The 20,516-nt window shown below is 38.4% G+C and overlaps 2 protein-coding genes across 7 annotated transcripts in view; both read right to left on the reverse strand.

Moving 5' to 3' along the window:
• The window catches only part of LOC136686296 (LHFPL tetraspan subfamily member 7 protein), a 101,844-nt gene extending 98,664 nt beyond the window's left edge, over window positions 1–3,180 (reverse strand). The window contains exon 1 of the mRNA XM_066659971.1: window positions 2,425–3,180. Within this exon, the coding sequence (XP_066516068.1) occupies window positions 2,425–2,718 (294 nt within the window). The 5' untranslated portion in view covers window positions 2,719–3,180. The remainder of the gene's footprint in view (window positions 1–2,424) is intronic.
• Window positions 3,181–3,943: 763 nt separating this feature from the next.
• On the reverse strand, window positions 3,944–20,186 carry akap10 (A kinase (PRKA) anchor protein 10). 6 transcript variants are annotated; one of them, XM_066659098.1, is made up of 15 exons: window positions 19,972–20,186; window positions 17,149–17,196; window positions 15,040–15,216; window positions 12,748–13,278; window positions 11,752–11,850; window positions 11,397–11,481; window positions 11,015–11,138; window positions 10,675–10,811; window positions 10,066–10,210; window positions 9,612–9,782; window positions 8,499–8,605; window positions 6,855–6,934; window positions 6,171–6,223; window positions 5,926–6,021; window positions 3,944–5,763 (listed from the first exon to the last, which is right to left on the reverse strand). In XM_066659098.1, the coding sequence occupies exons 1-15, from the start codon at window positions 19,991–19,993 to the stop codon at window positions 5,758–5,760; spliced, it is 1,881 nt and encodes a 626-aa protein (XP_066515195.1). In that variant the 5' UTR covers window positions 19,994–20,186; the 3' UTR covers window positions 3,944–5,757. The 6 variants fall into 6 exon arrangements, 4 of the variants coding, with proteins under 4 accessions (XP_066515195.1, XP_066515194.1, XP_066515193.1 ...); XM_066659097.1 differs by having other exon boundaries at window positions 6,855–6,937; XM_066659096.1 differs by having other exon boundaries at window positions 8,499–8,608.
• Window positions 20,187–20,516: the final 330 nt, after the last annotated feature.

Consider the following 20,516-nt stretch of genomic DNA (forward strand, 5'->3'; position numbering starts at 1 on the left):
ACTCTGAGGAAACCCACATGGACAACACACCAAACTCCTCACGACCAGTCACCCGGAGTGAGACTTGAACCTACAAGCTCTAGGTCCGTGGAGCTGTGTGACTGCAACACTACCTGCTGCACCACCGTGCCGCCCCCGTGATGAACATTTAAAATAAATATCTATACACATTAAACCCATGCATTTTCCAGAGTTCATTAGGAATTCTCTGCAGACCTACAAAGGAATCCCCACTGCTTAAAGGAGGAGAGTAGAAAGCCTGCCTTTTATTGGAAACAAATGGGGAATTCTGTTGCTGATTAAATGTTTAAAATATATTATATCAAAAAATTAACTCTGAAAAAATAGGCCTTGGCATTGTAAAACTGAAGCTAAACTGTAAGTAACAAGTTTGGTACCTTTGGTTTCGCTAAGGCTTTCTGGTATAAATGCACAGTCAGCACCCTGTGAAAATCCCTGAAGAATTCATTAAAGTGTTCTACAAATGTTTACCTCGCAATTTTTACAGTTCACTGACACAATTCAGCAACTGCCAATTGGCTTCGGCTATAGGCCCATGTGTGTTATGAGTCAATTGCTCTGTTCTACAGGGAACCCTGAAGATAGCTCTGCATTCCAAGCTATACCAGTGTTAACAAGCACCAACATAGGTGCTGCAACCTAGAGAGGAATAACTTGGTATTTGTCAAAATGTATTACTGAGGAACACTGTCATCCTCATTACAAACCTTAGTTAAAGTTCTAACACTTCTGGGTGTAATATTAAGAGGGTGGACAATGTTTCAATAATCTGCATATACAACAGAACATAAAAAAAGAAAATTAAATGCAATATGGATGGGCTTTGTGGGTGTATGAAAGATCTAATATTGTGGAGCCCATATTATATATTCAGCTAATTTGAATTTTGATTAAAAGTAGAAGCAAAAACTGGACACAAGTTCATTATACTGTATTAAGGTCAAAAACACAAACACGCAGGACTTTTAACTAACCCAGAAACTCACACATACTGTGGAATTCCAAGAAGAGGACTGGCTTCCTAAAGTGTAAACATATCAGTGGACATCAAAACATGTTTAGCTACTGCCATCAAGGTTCTTGCATCAACAAATTCTTCTGATGTTGGAGTAAAACAATACAAAAACAATGGACTTTTAAGATAAGTACTGTGTTAATCCAAAGTCACAAAGTGTAAAAGGAAGAAAACGATACACTTTCTAAAACTAAATGAACAATTTAGGGTTATTTTAATAGACTGATTCCTGCTTAGAAGTACTTTTCAGCCTTTTAGGGAACACTAGACAGATGCCTTGTATATTACTGTGGGGCTTTTGATGGCAAAATGCAATCTCAGATTGTTCAAGATCACAGATTTCACTCCAACTCATAGCATAACATAACACTCAATCACATAGTTAGCATGGCTGAGCAGCACTTCATTCCTTTCTTACGACCACAGGATGTCCATATTGCTAAGGTCATACATGGGACAAACAGTGTTTTCACACTGCTATGTGATAATGAGTAGTTTCTACCCTCCTGTCATTAACAGTGCAGCTGACCATAATAAATAGAAAGTGGTAGTTTAAAGTGCAGTTTTCTACCCAAGGGCTGCTAACCTAAACATCCCTGATTGAAAACTGTTTATGAGTATAAACTAGATGATGAATTTGAAATATGAAAGGTGATTATATGATCAGTAGTACAACAAAATGTATACTCTGTATCAAACAATCTGATGCAGTGAAAGACACACAAACTTAGACACACACACTAGAGACCAGAGGCAGATAGACATCACAGCACCCCAGGAACGGTTAGGGGGGGTTAGGTGCCTTGCTCAAAAGCACTTCAGTTGTGTATACTGAGGGAGGAGAAAGTATTGTTCCATCCCTAACTGCAGGATCCCACATCTTGTCTTTTTGGTGAGGGGATTAAACTAGTCATCTTTACGCTTTAGGTAAGAGTTGACAACAAAATATTGCAAAATTAGAATATTTTCATTCAGATTTCTTGTGATATTTTAATTAGTTTGAACTGGGAACATGATGGTCAACTCATCTAGAAAATGTCAATCATTGGCTGCTCATCTTCGAGCCAATAGCAGTTTAAGTGGTGTGCTTGCTCCCACAACAAAATTTTGGAGGATGTGCTAAACGATTGGTGGGAAACTAAGTCAGAAGTGTGGAACATTGTACAATCTGTTGATTTGTCTTACTTATTCAATTTGTTGTGTGCACTCACAAAGACATTTTTTGTATGTGTAACTTTGATATAATTTTATTCTGGTCCCTTCCTGTTGTTGAAAGCCCACAGAAAGTGTCATTTAACTTGACTGAGAGGTGCGCATATTTTGCATGCCCTTGTATACACTTTGCGTTTGGCTGGTTTCAGAAACGGTGAGTCCGCTCTGTAACTCACCTGCCAGGAGCTGGATGGGATCTCGGCGAACCTGCCCAGGCCACCGAAGGTGTAGCAGCGGTACATGTGATCCAGAGACTCGGAGCAGTGCCACAGGAGGCCGAAACTCACCGAATCCTCCCCACCTCCGCTGCCACTGTGGAGCTTCACGATCCACGCTGGAGAAATGAAGCTAAAACTGCAGACAGCGAGCAGCGCGGAGGACAGGAGCACCCAGAAGCAGCCCACACAGCTGAACATGATCCCAAACCCCGCGGCGTCTCTCCTCTTTCCAGCCAGCAACAGTGAATGCATTGGGAGCGCATTCACTAGGCGGGAATGAACCGTTAGACGCCCCACAGCCTCGGAAAAAAAATCACATTTGAGGAGAGGCTGCGTTTAGCTAATGTTTTACAACTGCAGCCGACCTACGGCTTTAAATCCTTTACAAGATAGTGTGTGAGAGTATGAGGTAAATTAGTCATTAGTTTTGGCGGCAGAGAGCTTTTAAATATGAACGTTACTGAAGTAGCTCACATTCCAAGTCGCTTTTCCAACTGACTTCGCTTCAGCAACACTGAGTTTAAACGCTGGACAAAGACAAAACCCAAACAAACCAGAGAAGTCAACACCCCAAAACACAAGCGAGAAAAACGACGCCCCAATAAATCCAACAAATCACCTCGGGTCCTGTTTTAAGGAACAAACCTTTCAGAAACACAGGCTAATGTCCGCAAGACCCGTTAATTTTCACTGCTTTCCGCTAGAGAGGTAAGCCGTTACGCGCGCGAGCCGCTTCTGGAGCTTCTGTCAAGTTCGCGTGCGTAGTTACGCTGTCCGAGTCGCAGGGGGAGTCGTTCATTTAAATTGGTTCTTTTAAATGAATCGATTCCCAAGTCAAACTGAATCGACCTTGTTGTCAGCTTGCTTAAGTCAGTTACATTGGCACAAGGGCAATAAAATCCTCTTAAGTCTAATATTATATTCATCAGAAATATAACATTACCATAGTATATAATATTCTTATTATATTAGAATTCAGTATACATTTTAAAACATTTATGAATATGAATTTACACTAGACAGTGAATTTTAAAAATGTACTCAGGTAATTTTACCTGTTAAGACGTACGTTTGAAAATAAGTTATAAGGCAAAGAAGTGGAATACTGTATTTTTCTGTGAGTTTTAATTACTCTCTCGAATATTTTGTTAGTACTTCTCACTGTAAATTTCTCAAACTCTAAAACAGCTTCCCTGCAATGCTGGCCTTTCAAGGACCTGAATTTCTACAACGCGGCATCAAAACACTGTCTAAATGGCGCTATGCATGGAAATCTGAAATGAGCCAAATGAATGCGTCGCAAGGGGTGGATCGAACGAATCGGTTCAGTAAACAGAAATGATCTGAAGCCTCTCCAGTGCAGTAGCGCCTCGCGCTCGTTTGTTGTAAAGTGGGCGTCGCCTCACACTGTTTTCAATGGAGAAAATGAAAGGGAAAATTGTTTTTTTAAAGATGTTTACTGGTAAATAGAGTGCTAAATTCATGTTTTGATATTCCACATAAATCATAAGAAGCCGACATTTGTACTGATCTCTCAGTACCATTAAATATCATATGCTTGGACCTAGGTCTAAATGCCCTGCGTTCACTTGTGTGGATTAATTTTAGAGCTACAAACCGCGAGTTGTTAAAGCCATTCAACTGAGGTTAATTGTGAAAATGTTTACACAAAGCAAACATCAGTAGCAGGTACGGCAATTGTTTCCAGACAATATAAGACCGCTACTGCCCTCTACCGGAGAATTTCCTCTCTCTTCCACAAGCAGAAGTCAATCAAATATTCAAATCTCTAAACTCTTAGGTCTACATCTTCAGATAAACACAGATAAAAACTATAAGACCTTGTCCAAGCAAATGTACCTTATCCAAAAAAAGTAGAATGGCTGAGGCTCTCAATGAAGAAACACATTGTTCAATAATATATGTATTTAAATCAAACACAATTTAAATATATTATAGATTAAGTACACATACATGTCAGAAAACATATTAATGGTACATAGTACCAAAAGTCTTTTTTTTCTGGTTCTTGTCCACTTCTCGATGAGGTCCAAAGCAGTATCATTGCTAGCATGTTCACGGAGTACACTATTCCAATGAAACAGGCATCACTGAAATTCGCTTTGACACAGTTGACATCTTATACAAAAAATAAAAGAAATTAAACAAATAAACAAAAAAGACAATCACCATAAAAAGAAGTTACACTGATATATTTTGGGGTAGACCAGAAATCTACAACACTGTAGACCGGAGGCTGTGGGGGGTATAACATTGCACTAGCAGTCAAGTCTGTTTGGAGTGTGACTACAGTCTGAGCTGATTCTGATTTTGGATGCAGTGCTTGAAAGAGTTCCTGCTACCGGAGGTGGTGGTTGGGGTACTGAACAAAATGGTCAAAGAACCAAATAGTTTGTGACCATCTGCTGCAGTTTAAACTAAGAATACATCAGTCCATTCAGGTCAGTTCGGTGCTAAAAATGTACAGGTCTAGTTCATGTTTAAGGTCAAATTGTTTAGGGTGCAATGCCAGAGTGAATATGCTTGCGAATAAAACTGTACATAACCACCATGGGTATATTTTTGAGCTATAAAAAAAAAAAAAAAAGACAGTCCTAGAAGACAGTCTGATTGAAAAGGATGAATTTAAAAAAAAAAAAAAGAGAAAATGAGAAATAAAGAGAACAGAAAATAGAAAATAAGAAAAGAAAAATTGGGATGGACAGACTGGTAACCTGGTCTTATTACACTTTCTGAAGACCATACTGACTTTTATACGTCCCTGTGCACTTCCTCTTGGTCAGCGTGGTAACAGGAGTGGTCCAGACACTTCTGGAGCGGTGTGGCCTGTGGCTGTTTGACTCTCCCTTAAGGAATCAATTGTTCTGGAAGTCTGCAGCTCTTGTGCATCTGCTTACATTTATCTCACTGTTCATTTGTATCTTTAGCTTGTTTTTTATTCAGGCTCCTCTTCATGTTTTGTTTATCCAACAAAAAGCCTTCATAATGCTTGAAAAATGGAAGTGTGGTTCAAGTGAGCCAAAGATTGGCCCAAGTGCATATTCAGTTATATTCTCATACTCTCACACTCGCTCGCTTGTTCATTCATTCACTCACACATTTTTTCATGATGAGAAGGATATGCAGGAATGCCTTGTTCTAGCGTCATTCAAATTCACTGTAGGGTAAATGAAGTGTGCAGTTTGTCTCTAGGTGTGTGACGCCTGGCTCTAACGTTGAGGGCAGCAGGCAGGAGGCTAAGAAGGATCTTTGCTTCTTCAACAAACAGCATCATAGCTTTGAAGAAAAAAAAGAAAAAGAAAAAAAATTTAGCAGTGCCATAAGAAAACACAGAAATTATGCAAAATCACAAGATGTATTTCCATTTATTTTCTGCAAAAATCTGAAGTGGGTTGGGGACGGCAAATAATGAAACAGCACTCCATTTTGAATAGATACCTTGGTGGATTTTGCTACTGGGCTTTCATGCTGTCCTTGCTGCATGACATCATTGACGATCATTTTAGCAATCTTCCAGGCCATTTCTTCTTGGGCCTAGATCAAGAGGTGACAATCATGAACATTCAGAGTTACATCTAGAAGGAGAATGAAATAATGCTACTTATGGCATGGACATAAAATGTTTTAAATGAATGCAAATCCTACATTGATAAATAACAGTGATTCAAATTTTAAATGCACACCTCGTCAGAATTTCCTTGCACCCATTTCTTCATTGCTTGAGAAAACATGGAACCTGTTAGGGACACAGACAGAGCAGTCTCAGTTCCAACTGGTTTGAGTTCTACAATGGTGTCTGAACCCAATGCAATATGGGATCAAAGCCAGTACGCTCAGATTGTAAACTACACACAGATGGAAAATGCCTGGCTGACCATGCTATGCTTCAGCAGCTGACCAGCATGACTTTGAGTCACCCTCAAAATCTGTCATTTTAAAATATCTAACGTCTGGAAATGGAGGCCGAACACACAGAAAAATTAGCCAAAGTGTAAGGCAAAGGGAAAGAAGGAGATAGATATAGACAAAAAGAAAGAATTCTCCTCTCTCCTCTACATCGGAATCACACCAAATCACAACCTCCTTATCACCATGGCAACACTCTCTCCAAGTCACTCAAACACACGCCTGAAGAGCACTTCAACACGAGCTGAGAGCCAATTTACCCAGCGGACAATGCAATGCGTGTGAGAGAGACAGACACAGAGAGAGAACTCAATATTCATGGGTAGAGCCTGTTTTATAAAATGTACACTGGTTTAAAGACATATTTCCACAAAAGAAATTGATTATGAAGATGTTTTTCATTTGAAGAATTGCCTCTTTGCAAAGAAGCAGAGCAAGCTGAGTGAGTGTACATTTCTTACCCTTGGATTTCTTGACGTCTGGTTCTGGCTCAGCCTCCCTGATAAATTGGCCCAGTTCATTGACTTTACCAAAAGTCATTCTTCTAAACAGAAGGGAAGACGGTATCTTTTAATGCAGGCAAATATACATCAGAACCACTTAAATGCTACCTGTACTTGTTTATACTGAGTGAAGTATATTTATGGTTACTAAAGCCCTTCATCCAAATTCTTGAAAATACAGTGGGCAACAACACACAATTTAAGTGGTACAACCACAATTTAACTGTAAAACCAGCATATATCCCCTAAAATGGAACCAAAAGCATTCTCTCACTCAAAGATAACCCCCTAAACAACCAAAAACAACTCTTATACAGTTCCATGTATGCCCTTAAATCTTTTTATACACATGAATTACATAAACATAACCACCCAAGTAGATTCTTTACAGCTGCTTTCTAGATTACCCTCTAGATTAGTGGTTCTCAAACTGTGGTACGTGTACCACTAGTGGTACATGAAGCAGCAAGAGGTGGTACGCCAAACGACCTTGAAAAATGTATTGCTTATTAGGAAATAATTCATAACTGCCAATCTAAAGTTGTGTAAATTACTTAATGTTTCACAGTTTTCATAATTATGCCCCAAAGAAATTAATTTGTGTTGTAGAAAAATACACCGTATTTGATTACGTCTGTAAAGGAATGGCAGGTTGTGAGCACCTGTCCAAAGCCTATAACGCTGTTTCTGTTAAAGCACAAAACTGATACTAAATTGACCTCTTCTCGTTTTTATTTCTTTCAAAAGGCTTATTGCCCATAATTGTTTTTGTTCTCATAAATGTGTAATTGTGTTTAAAAATTTTATTTTATTCCTAGTTATTTGTATCCTCTCTATAATTTCTAGTAATTATTTTAGATAATTTTGTGTTAAGCATGCAAATTTCAAGTAAATGAAAAGCAACATTTTGCCTTATGTCCCCAGAACATAGGAAGACCCAGGGGAAAAGAGAAAGAGTGTGAGCTCCCTATATTAACCCTAAAATGCTCTTGTAAGCTACGTTTGCAATCAAGTTTATTTTACTGTGTATAAGGGCTGTTCATTTATATATCCATGCCCATTATAATTCATTCATTCATTCATTATCTGTAACCGCTTATCCAGTTCAGGGTCGCGGTGGGTCCAGAGCCCACCTGGAATCATTGGGCGCAAGGCGGGAATACACCCTGGAGGGGGCGCCAGTCCTTCACAGGGCATGCCCATTATAATGCCTTATTTAACACACTTAAGGCCATTTCCATTAGAAGCTGATCGACAATGAAGGAAAAGGTATTTAAATCTGATCTCTAAATTTTTTTAGATGCTGTGGCAAAAAACTGCATGTGCACTGTAGAGCATCTCTATCCAAAAACAAGGCCAATCTGAATCAAGCAAGCCTTATTTTTTAATGTAAAAATTAAATTAAAAATGTAAAAAAAAGAAATATAAATAATAACCATTACTGTAGGTGTTTAAATTTCCTGAAGGCTATATCAAAATGCAATTCAGGGCCAAACTACTGATATCAAAAATTAAAAAGACATACATCAATATAATTTGCTGCTCATTTGACCACATTAAATCCATACAGAGGACGACACACAAACTGAGGCTGCAACTCACCCAGCATATGGTCTCTGGTACAAGGACTCAGGGTCCAGACTGGCGATGTCCACGGTTATTGCCTCATCAAAGTTCTTCAGGATTTTAATGGCTGCTTTTTTGGTACCCTGCTACAATCCAAGAGTATAGAGAAGTAATTAAGCTGCAAAAACTTCTTTTACACTATAAACAATTTAAAAGGGTCAGATCTGTGTGCTCTCTCATGATAACTCTATAAAAAATATAGTAAAGTAGTCCCCCTTATCTTAGAACCTATGTCTTGGAACTTGTCCTGAGGAAAAGTATGAATCTGCAGATAATACCAAGCCTTGTGTATACCCTAAAATGTCCTTCCCTGCAGATTTGCAGGTAGTATGATAAGCTGAACAAAGATGATGTGTGCACAAACTGTTTGGAAGAGTAGGATTTACACATTTAAATGGTTTATTTCTGGAATTCTTCAGTTAATATTTAAAATACAAGGCTAACCATTAGATGCTTCATCTCAGCCGCTGGTAAGAGTGGAGTACTGTCAATTGTTAATCTAACAGTCATCATGATGACATGTCAGAAACATGCTTCCTATACATGTGTATCTTCTGCAAGGAAAGTAAACTAGAAGACAAAAATTTTAGATTTAGTCTATGATAATTCCTCAGTATATTAATTTAGCCTCTCATATAGATAGAATAGAATAACTTTTTATTGTCACATACAAAGTTAACTTTGCAGCTAAATTACCTTCAGTCTGTCCACTCACCTAACAGGGGTTAGGTGCGTGCAACAGACGCAATGGCAACAGGTTGCCTGCGCCATCTTACAATTAGAAGAAACAGCAGGATTACATCAGGCAAAGTGGTCCCAGAATTTCTCGCAATTAAAAAAAAAAAAAAAAAAAAAAAAAAAAAAAAAATTGTACTGGCTTTTATCATATGCTTATTATGATGTTTGCAAAGCCACAGGGTGAACTGATGTCAGACTAAATAAAGTGTTTTAGCCCTTGTTCTATTTTAAATTGCTAGATATTCCAGAATGAACCGTACCAAAATGTCACTGCAGCCCATTGAAAAGTCAGGGGCAGAAAACAACAAATGTGAGAGGGGGAATGGATCATAAATGAGGCTGAAAGGTCACCTGAGCCTGTGACCCCTCCGATGCATTAGAGCCACGGTCACTGTCTGGTGTCGTGCTTTGACCCAACGTGCTGGAGCTTCCCCCGACAAACTCGTCTGCCCGTACGGAATTGATAAGGTCACTCAAGTACTTGTAATACAGGTTGCTGGACAGGAAACCTGGCATATAGACCTGTACTTAAGATTACACAGAAAATAAAGAGGTTTAATATATCTGTAATACCAAGGTTACATGGGAACATGTATGCAAATTTATCAGTTTTAGTGATTCAAGAAAACATACCTACAAATGTGATACTATTTAAACCTCCAACACAAAACCACTCATTCCTGTTCCTGCCTGCAACAGCTCAGTTTAGAGCTTTCTGGTCCAGTCTTGTACCAAACAACTCTGGGAACCTTTCATGAATTTACATTTTAGATTGTAGCTTAACTTTTTTGATAAGGTCACGCACCTTCTCCATGGTGGTCCAGGCCTGGCGCAGTGGAGTTGTAAAGCAGTCAGGCAGAGGTCCTCCCTCACGACAGATATTTGACTCAATCTCCATTCGAACAGAGTCACCAAAGCCCAGTGGATTTGTTGCTTGAAGTGAAAAATATCTGCAAGTAAGAGATAATGAAGTTTCTGACAAGAAAAATATAATTATTTCATGTTATATTACTTCAACTTCATTTGTCCTTGCACTAAGATGAACTCCATGATGGGTGTTAAATTCAGCAAGGGTTACAAAACGTTTCCAGGACATTTCAGTATCAGCTTTAAACAGGCTAATTTAAAAACCCATATTAGCTAGTGAAAAACAGTAGAAATAAAATAATTCAATCTAACAAAAAATAGCCATGCATGCATGTCTACCAAGACTGTAAGACTGAATGGTTGCCATGTGTCATGTGAAGAAAGTGCTGAGGTAGGGTTTCATTGGGCTAAGTCAGCAGTTGAAAGTAATAAAGAAGAACTTAAAATATGACTGTCTCTTGTGTAAGAACTAAAGCTGGTAGATTGGCGGGGGGGGGGGGGGGGGTGTTTGGGGCTACTGGTGAAAATGGCCCCTTTTGATACTTACTTATCATAAAGGATCATGGCATCATTCTGTGCCTCCTGTCCATCATACTGGCCTTTCTTAGCAGCCAATTGAACCTGGAAGTTATCTGCAGCTAACCAAAACTGTAGTATGTTCACTGCATCCTCCTTCTCCATGTACTGTGTGCACAGAAAGAATACACATCTCTAATTCAGTACAGTTTTACACTAAATAATGCCTTAACACTGCTTTACTAACGTATACATATAAAAGAATACTATATCTTTTCCGCATGCATACATTTTTTAGTATTAAGGTATTTCAGAAGTGCTAAACTCTGAATAAGGAAATATTTATGAAAGAGAGTAACGCAAGTCCTTACCTCCGAGAAGTAAAACAGAGCTGACTCACAGAAGAGGATGTCCGCCAGGAACACAGAACCGCTGGTCAGCACCTCGATTTGGTACTTACAGAAATAATGGCTCCGCAAGAACTCACTAAAGTGCCTGGGAAAAATCAGTGGAAACCTTGCTGTAACTGATCTAAGTTTTTTATTCTGCTGTGACCAAAACAGTAATATTTAGAGAAATTCTGATTTCTTTTTTAATAGTTAAATAAATAAATATCTGTCTGAAGTAATCTAATACTGGTATAAAAAGAGCTCTTTAAATAAAATTTATTTGCATTTTGCAATTAATTCATTTTAATTATTAGTCATCAATTTATATCTGAGAGCAAATAAATACAGTAAATAAATTACTCACTGTTGCTCCATGATGATGAACACTACTGACTGGGCAATCACAAAGCAGTTTGGGTCCACCTGACCATCCTCTCCACAGATTTTGGCTGACAAGGAACAATTATAATAACACATTATCAGTACATCTTCATTGTATGATGTAATTTTATTTTAAAAAAAGCCAGAACAGAGTCATTTAAGGGACATAAAAACCATTAGCAAAAATACCAGCATTACAACAAGGTAGACATTCCTTTATCAGACAGAAACTCAACAAAATTAAAATCTCAGATAAGTTTGCATTTGAATTAGCATTTTCTACCAAGCGAGACAAGTTAAACAATTCAAGTTGTGCTTTACAGCTAGTTGTGTCTTACCAACAATGTCATTGCGTATCTGCTCAGTGATGGGGATAGGCCTAGCAGCATCTGGAGATATGTACTTAGTGAAAATATTGACTGCATCCCTCTCTATACCTGTAGCAAAAATATAAAGAAAATAACAGTATACAATACATGTAATAAGAAGTTACTATGTTAAAACTGCAGCATGAGGTCTGTTTCAATTTAATCTCAAGAAAGCTTTGTGTAGTAGACATTCTCAGAAACATCATTAAAATGCTTGCAGTGCATTTCAAATCCATGCGGATAATAAAAGGGCAACTCACATGCAATTGAACTCCATTCATGCTGGGTTTTATGGCTCTGGTCAAATGTAGATTCAGGCTTGGCTAATTTTTATGCTAGCTCGTTAAATGCTGACTGTTTAAAAGCCCTGAGCAGCAGTGTCTACTTCTTACATGGCTGATCCCATGGCTTTTAGTTCAACTGACTTTCTCTGCTCATTGCCTTCCTATGCCTGAAGCTTTTTTCTATTAACTGTAATGCTAGTGATTTTACAGATATTTTAGCTCTTTTTTCCAATTGTAATCTACAGTCAAGACACAAACAGGAACTATTATTTTACCAAAGATCCTGAACTAAATCTAAGCCCTAAAGATTTGAGGAGCTGTTAGTGGCTAAGCAGGAACCCATTGCTATGCTAATGTAATGGATATATGCTCTCAACCATATCAAAATGGTACGTTTACTTGTCACAATTAATGCAGTGCCAAACGTACTAAAGGGATACAAAAAAATATTAATCTGTTAACACTACTTCAGTGGATCCAATATAGTACTATACCTTCTTTAGTTCCTTTTTCTTTGTTTCTTCAATTATTTATAGTTCCTTTTTTTTTTTACACAACAAAACATAATTTGACCAAATTTGTGTATGCAAACTTTGCAAACATGTGTATGCAAATATTTGTATATGACCGTAAACATCAAGAGTTTTTTATTCTCAAATCTCACCCATCTCTCTGTACTCACTCTTCATAAGCTTGTCGGAGAGTTCTCGGAGTGCACTTGCGGCCAGGCCTTTAACCGGCGTCCCAGTCCTGGAAGAGAGTGAGGGCTGTTGACTTGGGGTCCCTGGCCTAGGACCCCCTTCACAGCAAAGGGAGTTCCTGTGCCCCATTTCGGCCCCACCATTAGAGTTAGTGTCCTGGGGGCTGGAAGGGATTTGAGAAGAAAAAGTGTCCTCCGATTCTCCTCCTTCCATTCTAGAGGATGTTGAGTAGGTAGAGGGTGAGTCCGGGGAGCCAGGGGAGCCCAGAGCGGATGCAGGCTCAGCTAAGGAGCTGTGCTTCACAGAGTTTAGGCTGTGGGCACGGACCCTGGACCAGCTAATGGAGCGGAAACTCTCAGCCTCCAGCCAGAATCGCACCAGGTGCTCTGCCGAGCGAGTCTCCATGAACTGCAGGTAGTAGGGCAGGGCCACACTATCCCTGAGGATCTGCTCCACTGTCTTAGAGAGTCGAGAGCGTGTCTCCTGCGCCTGGTAGTTCAAACTGGAGCGCCCTTAAAATAAAACACAAAACAAAGAAGTTTCATTTTATACAAGCTGGGATCACAGTACAATTGCACTTAGAGATAGATATGTTACGAGATTTAGCCTGAAACAGAAAAAGCACTGCGAAGATTACTAAAAATTATCTTCACAGAATGAAATCAGAAAAAGGAACAAAAGAGATTGAGAGCTCAGTCAAATTAGATAATTTCAAAATGTAGTTAACTGTTCCGGGGACTTTTCATAGATTCAGGAATCACAAACAAGGGATGCATCTGAAGTACGGGGACACAAATACTTGGTTAAACCATCAAGGTGTTAGTGATTCAGTTGACACCTTACAAAAGAAACACTTATGCCCTGTGAAAACCATGAAGCACCCTCAGAAGGGTCTCTGTTCAGTCACATGTGGATAGGCCCAGCAGAGCAGATAATATAAACCTGCAGGACCATCCTACAAAAGCATATGATGTCAGACATTGGGAGGGGACCATCAGATTGAACAAGCTATTATTTCAGACAAGGGTGTCTCCCTTAAGAACAGACAAACAATGCAAACCTGCTGGTGGTAACAGCTGTCTGGATCTTGGTTGCCCTGCAGCATTCTATTTTATTCAGTGTGGCAACACTGATTTGACCCCATGCATACAGAGTCATGTTGTTTGGTTCCATGCATGTCATAAGCAGACAGAAATAATGCCAGCCCTGAATAGAGGGGGTTTGTTCATTTAGCTGTAAAACAGCTACAATGATAACATATTTGAAGTGTGACATAGGTTCTTTTCTGACATATCTTGAAGAGTCTTTAAAGATTTTTTACATTTATAAAGAGACTTAGTCCTGTGTACCCCTGTGTAATATAATGTAAAATAAAAACCACTGCAATCACAACGTGTTCTTTATTATTACTTAAAAAAAATTAACTAGTGTGCCACTTGTTTGTTTGCCTAAACTCACCAAAGCTTAGTAAAAAAATTTAAGCCCCAGACTACAGTACTACACTACAGAACACATTAGAGATGAAAATTATGAAGTTCCTAATTGAAACTATTCCATGTTTATAGCAGCTATTAATGTTGTATAATCATTTAAACATTAAGCTGAGTCTCTGGGTCCTCCCCTCTAACAAGAATTTCAGCGTAGACATAATAGTTTTACGAACCTGACAAGAAGTGAATTAAAGCAGACTAAATTTCGATAATAGTTATGTATGTACCTGCAGATAAGTGCTTTTAAAGATTATCTGCACTGAGCCGATGATTTCATTTTCACAAATGCCAAAAGCAAACTTCACTGCTGGTGCAAACACAGAGTAAATTGCAATTATTTATAAAATTTTAAACTGTGCAGCTGACAGAACTAAATATCATATTTTAATGCCAGTTGGTTTAGACAGCTAACGTAGACACCCACAAACAATGTTAACTAGTATACAATATATGGATGTACAGTGCCAGTTAGAGATAGGGATAGTTAGAATGCTAGTACATGAGGCTATGAAAAAGCTAGCTTTGGGCACAGGAAATCCACTTAGGAAACAACTAATGTTAGCCCCTGATAAACAGAGGTAAAGTGGGATCTGTAGAGCTGAATCTCAGTTAGCCCAGTTAACATACAGTGTCCTTCCAGGGTTATGGGGTTACTGTTAGTAGTGAAGTAGGTAGCTGAAGCCGTTTCCCTTCAGCATCTCATTGCCATCACACACAGCTCTGCTCTAAAGGGATTACTGCCGCACTCCCAAAGTATACACAAAACAATAAAAGGAGGCATACCCAGGTCTCCAAAGTGGGCTGCCTCCATGTGACTGGGCTGCTTTTTGAGAATGGCTGTACGGCCACGAGCAAACGAGTCCATGTTGGCGGAGATGGCATTGATGGCCACGTGGCTGGGGCCAGCTGCCTCAAGGATGGCATGGTTATTCCGTGAGGGGGAGTTGGGGGACACTGGAGCTAGAGGGGAAAAGAGAGAAAAAATGTTAACATCAGTGCTGGTGGACAACTAGGGGCAGAAATAGATAAGCAGAGGTTGAGATTTGTCACAAAGCTTATAAAAATGCAAGGTTATTTCTAGTAAGAGTAGTAATCTAGTAATTGATCTATTCTATTACCATGGTGAAGCCACATGTTTTAACTAATGAATAATTCTACTCACCCCAAACACTCTTAAGGGATGTAGGAATGGTGCAAATAAAGCATTAATGTAATGAGAATAATATGTCACTGTTTTTATAATGATAAGTAAATTACTTAACAAAACTTGTATTAATAGTCTATTGCACATTAATAAAATTTGCTATATGGCTACAACTCAAGACAAGGTGATAGTTCCCTTACACTGCTAAAACAATCTTGAGCAGCTCTGTGAGCTGGTTAAACTGAAGGTTTATCAAATTGTAAATATGAGGGCTGTTAGGTTTCCATTAAAAGGACATGAAGCTTTTAAGGGCTTCCCTTCTTGTCAAGGTTGAAACATTATTATGTATTCCTGACACTGCATGATATGCCTTTAATTTCACTAGTTACGAGTCTTTTTATGAAACACATGCAACTTTACCTTACTGCAAAACCAAAATAAGCACCATTTTGAACTTGAAGTGAAACCTCTGAATTATGAACATGGTTGTTAATAGGAATGTACAACTGTCCAATACACTGTTTGCTTTTATCAGTATATAAATAATACTAACACAGATGGTTAACATTCAATGTTTAAAATGAAACAATGTATTGATATAATCCTATTAATATATATTATTTTGGTTAAAGTAATTAAGTACAGTAATGTTACAGAATTCAGCAGTGCACTTAACAGGAAATTTAGAACAAGAAATATTTGTTATATAATTGATACTTTGGTGGGTAATATCCTTGACATGTCCAGATAACAGTTAATCCCAGAATAGGTATAATCGTAGAATAATGATAACTTGTCCAAACTTTTTGCAGAAGACTGCATTCTAGATACTTGTATTTTATTCATATCATGTAGCCCAAGCTGTCACTGCACGTAACCAAACTGAAGCAATAACACGTCACATGCTGTGAACATGACTACCATGTCTGTGGTTCTCTAGAGCCCTGAGGCTGTGCAGAAAAGCAGTAAAGAGGACAACTGAAATGTATTTCTATGCAGGAAACTGCAGTATCACACTAGCCTTTATCTGATCCTCCACCCCATCCTCTTTCAGGGCACACTTCACTGAACAAACCATCCCTATCTAGCATAGCACAGTACTGATTCCATAAATGGCATTCATATCTGATGGCTCCCATTGTCTCTCTCCAAAAAGTCTGTAGTTAGTGATTACATCATCTTAACATGTGGACAAGCTTACCTGTCTGACCTGTAGGATCTCTTGAACCATGGCATTTAAAAGGAGGAAAATTACATGGTGTAATTTGTTGCGGGCTATTGAAAAACATTCCTCCTTTACATTGTCAGAAAGGGTTATGATCAGTTATAAAACTGATTCAAAATGACTTAAAATGAAATGTATTTACATTGTTTTCCATTGTAATTTAAGAAGGTTTTTGTACATTCTCCTGTAGAGTTACTGTTTTGTACATGTTTTTTCCCAGACAGTGATGATATGCATTGGTTAAATATGTACATGTGTGAGATTACATTTTCAATCAAGAATCTACCTATCATTTCTAAAATCGATGTGAAATATTTTGCAGTTGATAATAATGCTACTAGAGCAATCGTATAACATGGAAAATGATTAATTAAAGGCGAAATGTCTGTAGAAAAAGTAATCAGTCTTACACAATTACATTTTCAACTAAGGCAAGATGGCACAAGAATAAACATTTAGCCAAACCTATTTACTTCAGATTAGCACCAGACAAACAGAAGAGTGTAGTCATAAATGTTCTCACCTCTGCCTGTTTTAGCATCTACTGCTCTCTCCAGTTCCTTTCCTTTAGCTGTGAGGCAAAAAGCAAAAGAGATATTACTTGTCAACAAATAAATTGTGGCTAAATCCAGACCATACGAACAAAACCAAAAAAACCAAAAAGAACCAGATCAAAAAAATATTTATGACTATTTTATGCTATGAATTATTTTATTATTTTATGCTATAATTATGCTATGCTATAATTAGCTATGAATTAGCTAATTATTAACACAATTACAACTCATTTCACATAGAGCTGAACCAGCTGTTATGCATTAATAACAGATCTAGCAACACTGGGTACAAGATGTTACAGGTAAAATTGAGAGGCTATTTAGACTGTCCTGTGCTTCCTATTTAACAAAAATGCATGTTTGTTTAGGGTTTTTTTTATTATTTTTGTTAGAAATAAAGTAGGTTTTTCTTGTGACTCATTCTTGTTATTGGCTTTGCTCATTCTGGCACCACTGATTGATTGTCTCACTCAAAACATTTAATTGGAACACTCCTTATAATTTCAGCATTACTTGTGGAGCTAAACTACTGTATGTTAAATAAGCAGATATATTTATATAGGCTGATTTCATAACATCACTGTAACGCTGTATTAATTTCCATATCCGGACCATACTAACAACCGTGTGTTTTAAAGTGTTCAATTTTGCAAACAATATCAAACTAATTTCAAAATAGAAAGGAATATTTCAAGGGTATTGTCCTTGATATGAGCCATGTCCGAGCAATGCCTAATTGTAAATAAGACGATGACAACTTATGTGCTGCTTGTGTTGTAAAAGATAAGGGAGAGGCTTCTCTACTACTGTGTTACTGGAAAAACGGGCCTGGCTCAAACAAAAAAGCTATTCACAGTATATATTATGTCACATAGTCTCATAGAGCAGTGGGCAAAACACAAGCTTACTGAATTACAGTTTGTGAATATGGGCTAATGGTGAATACAAATCCTAATTTAATATTTAACAATAATATTTAACAATACGCTGACTGTTAATACATTTTGCTCTAGTGCTTCCAGAGTATAAATCATCTTTTAGACGACTTTTTCAGGGCCTGAAAATGTGAGAACATTGTTCTGCTTACACTATGAACGTTGCAGCCATGCAGACAGATGGATGAAGGAATAATGCATTGCCTTGGCTCACAATTAACACATTAATAGGTTTGTTGCTGCAGTCAAAACTATGTAATTTCATCACTGTGTTTCAAGTTAAATAAACAAATAATGAAGTTAATGGGGAAGTCCACCCAAAAAATATGAAGGTGTAACTTTGGTTGGTTTTGTAGGAAATGTGCTACTCATACAAAAACATTTCGCAAGAGTAGTGTGTAATAGCTCCACAAATACAACATATTATTTTAATTTATTAAAGACAGAGAGTGACATGCAGGGCTTTATAAGACAAAATGGCTTCCAAAGAAAACTTGTATACATCGTTATTAACATTACACACATACACAACGGGTAGTGACACAGCTCAGGTTCATGGGTTTGATCCTTGGCACAGATTCCTGTCTCTGAGGAGTTTGGTGTGTTCTCATGTGTCTGAGTGGGTTTCTTCAGAGTGCTCAGATTTCCTCACACAGTTCAAAAACACATTGGTAGATGAATTGGTTATGCAAAACTGTCCACAGGTGTGACTGTTAGTGTGATGCCCTGTGATGGACTGGCACCCTGTCTAGTGCTTGTTCATGCCTTGTGCCGAATGATCCCCAGTAGGCGCCAGATTCACCAAAACCCTAACCATGATGAAGCAGTTATGAAAGACAATTAATCAACTAAAGAACCAGTGAACATCATACACATATATAGAATCTCTAATCATTTTGGATAAAGAATCAAATGATAAAAATAATGTACTGTGGACAAAGACACCCTTGGGGCCTATCTGCCACACAGCAAATGAACCTGATTTGCCAAGTTTCTCTAAATGTCTCTATACATTCAAATATGCAGAAACTCGGTGAGATTCGTCTTTAAAAAGTGTATAAACGCGTTTCGAACACAGATATCGGGAGGTTTCAAGTTTCAGCCCATGTTTGTTACGACCATAGGGAATCTTATGGTTCTTGATGAACACTTGTTATTAATGCATTTAACCTTTCTGTGTCAGGCAGTGATTACATATCAAACTCAGATCTTTCTTACTGGCCATAAGAAATCTGCACAACACTGCTTCCTTGTTGGGTTTTCCGACGCCCTTACAGGCTTTCAGTTAGAATGATCTCCTCCACCTTAAATGGTGCAATGTTTAGCTATATTTCTGTTACCCTTACAAGAGTCATCTGCTCAACATAAAATGATGCAGCAAGTACATTTAGGCCCAGTTAGGCTTTATATTCGACGCGTCCCTTCCACAGATAATGGAGTAAAAATAAATTCAGACTCCCTAACAGGCTTCCTGTTCCTAACGTCCGTTCCACCTTAAATGGTACATTCTGGTGCCGTTACACTCTTCATATTCCAACTTTCCGGGGCATTTGTAAATAGACTGTAACCGCCGCTCTACCATTTAAGGTGGAACTGTAAACTAGCTCCAGCTCGGTCAGGTTCTGTGCTATTAGCGTTAGCTACGTGGCTAACGTTACCAGATACTGGTGTAGATATCACAGCAGGCAAGTTAGCAATTCGTAAAGAAGATTAAATTATAGCTAGTATTTGTTGGTCTATATCTGACCAGGGAGTTATGTGGTGGTATTATAAGACTGACATATCAGGAGACAGATGAGTAATTTTAGGCCAATCCTGAGAAAAGGCTGTTTTCCCCCGCTGCGCTTAGCTCACCTTTCCGCCTGAAAAACGCCATGGTTCGGTTTCAGCGCCGTCTCTCAGCTCAGCCGCGGCTCCTCGCCCGTCCCCGGCTCGCTTCATCCATAACCGCCTTCCCCCGACAGAGCAACGCCAAAAATTCTTTATACCCGTGTGTTTCACAGCGCTGTCAAAGCCGAAAGATTCCCACTCACTCTCCTCGCCATATTGTCAATAAAGCAGCGCCTCTCTTTCCGGAGCTCTGCGGCAGCTGTGGGAAAACGGTCGGCAAATGAAAAGACGCCTGACCACTTTAAAAACAAACGCAATATTCCTGAAGTAAAGCAGAATCTATTTTTTTTTGTTGTCCTTATACTTTCCGATATTTGTTCAGGAAATTAAAATAATACCCAAGAATATACCTAAAAGTGTAGGAATAATGAATTGTGTTGCTATTATCTCTGATGTCCTGTATGTGGCGTCCTTTAACTGCTTCAGTAGCAATAGGTGCTGTTATAACGATGCACATGCCCAAAAGTTCCCGGACATCTCTTATGATTAGGAAATTCAGTTTTGTTTTT

Source organism: Hoplias malabaricus, chromosome 2 (genome assembly GCF_029633855.1).
Source record: "Hoplias malabaricus isolate fHopMal1 chromosome 2, fHopMal1.hap1, whole genome shotgun sequence".
Classification (NCBI taxonomy): Eukaryota; Metazoa; Chordata; class Actinopteri; order Characiformes; family Erythrinidae; genus Hoplias; species Hoplias malabaricus.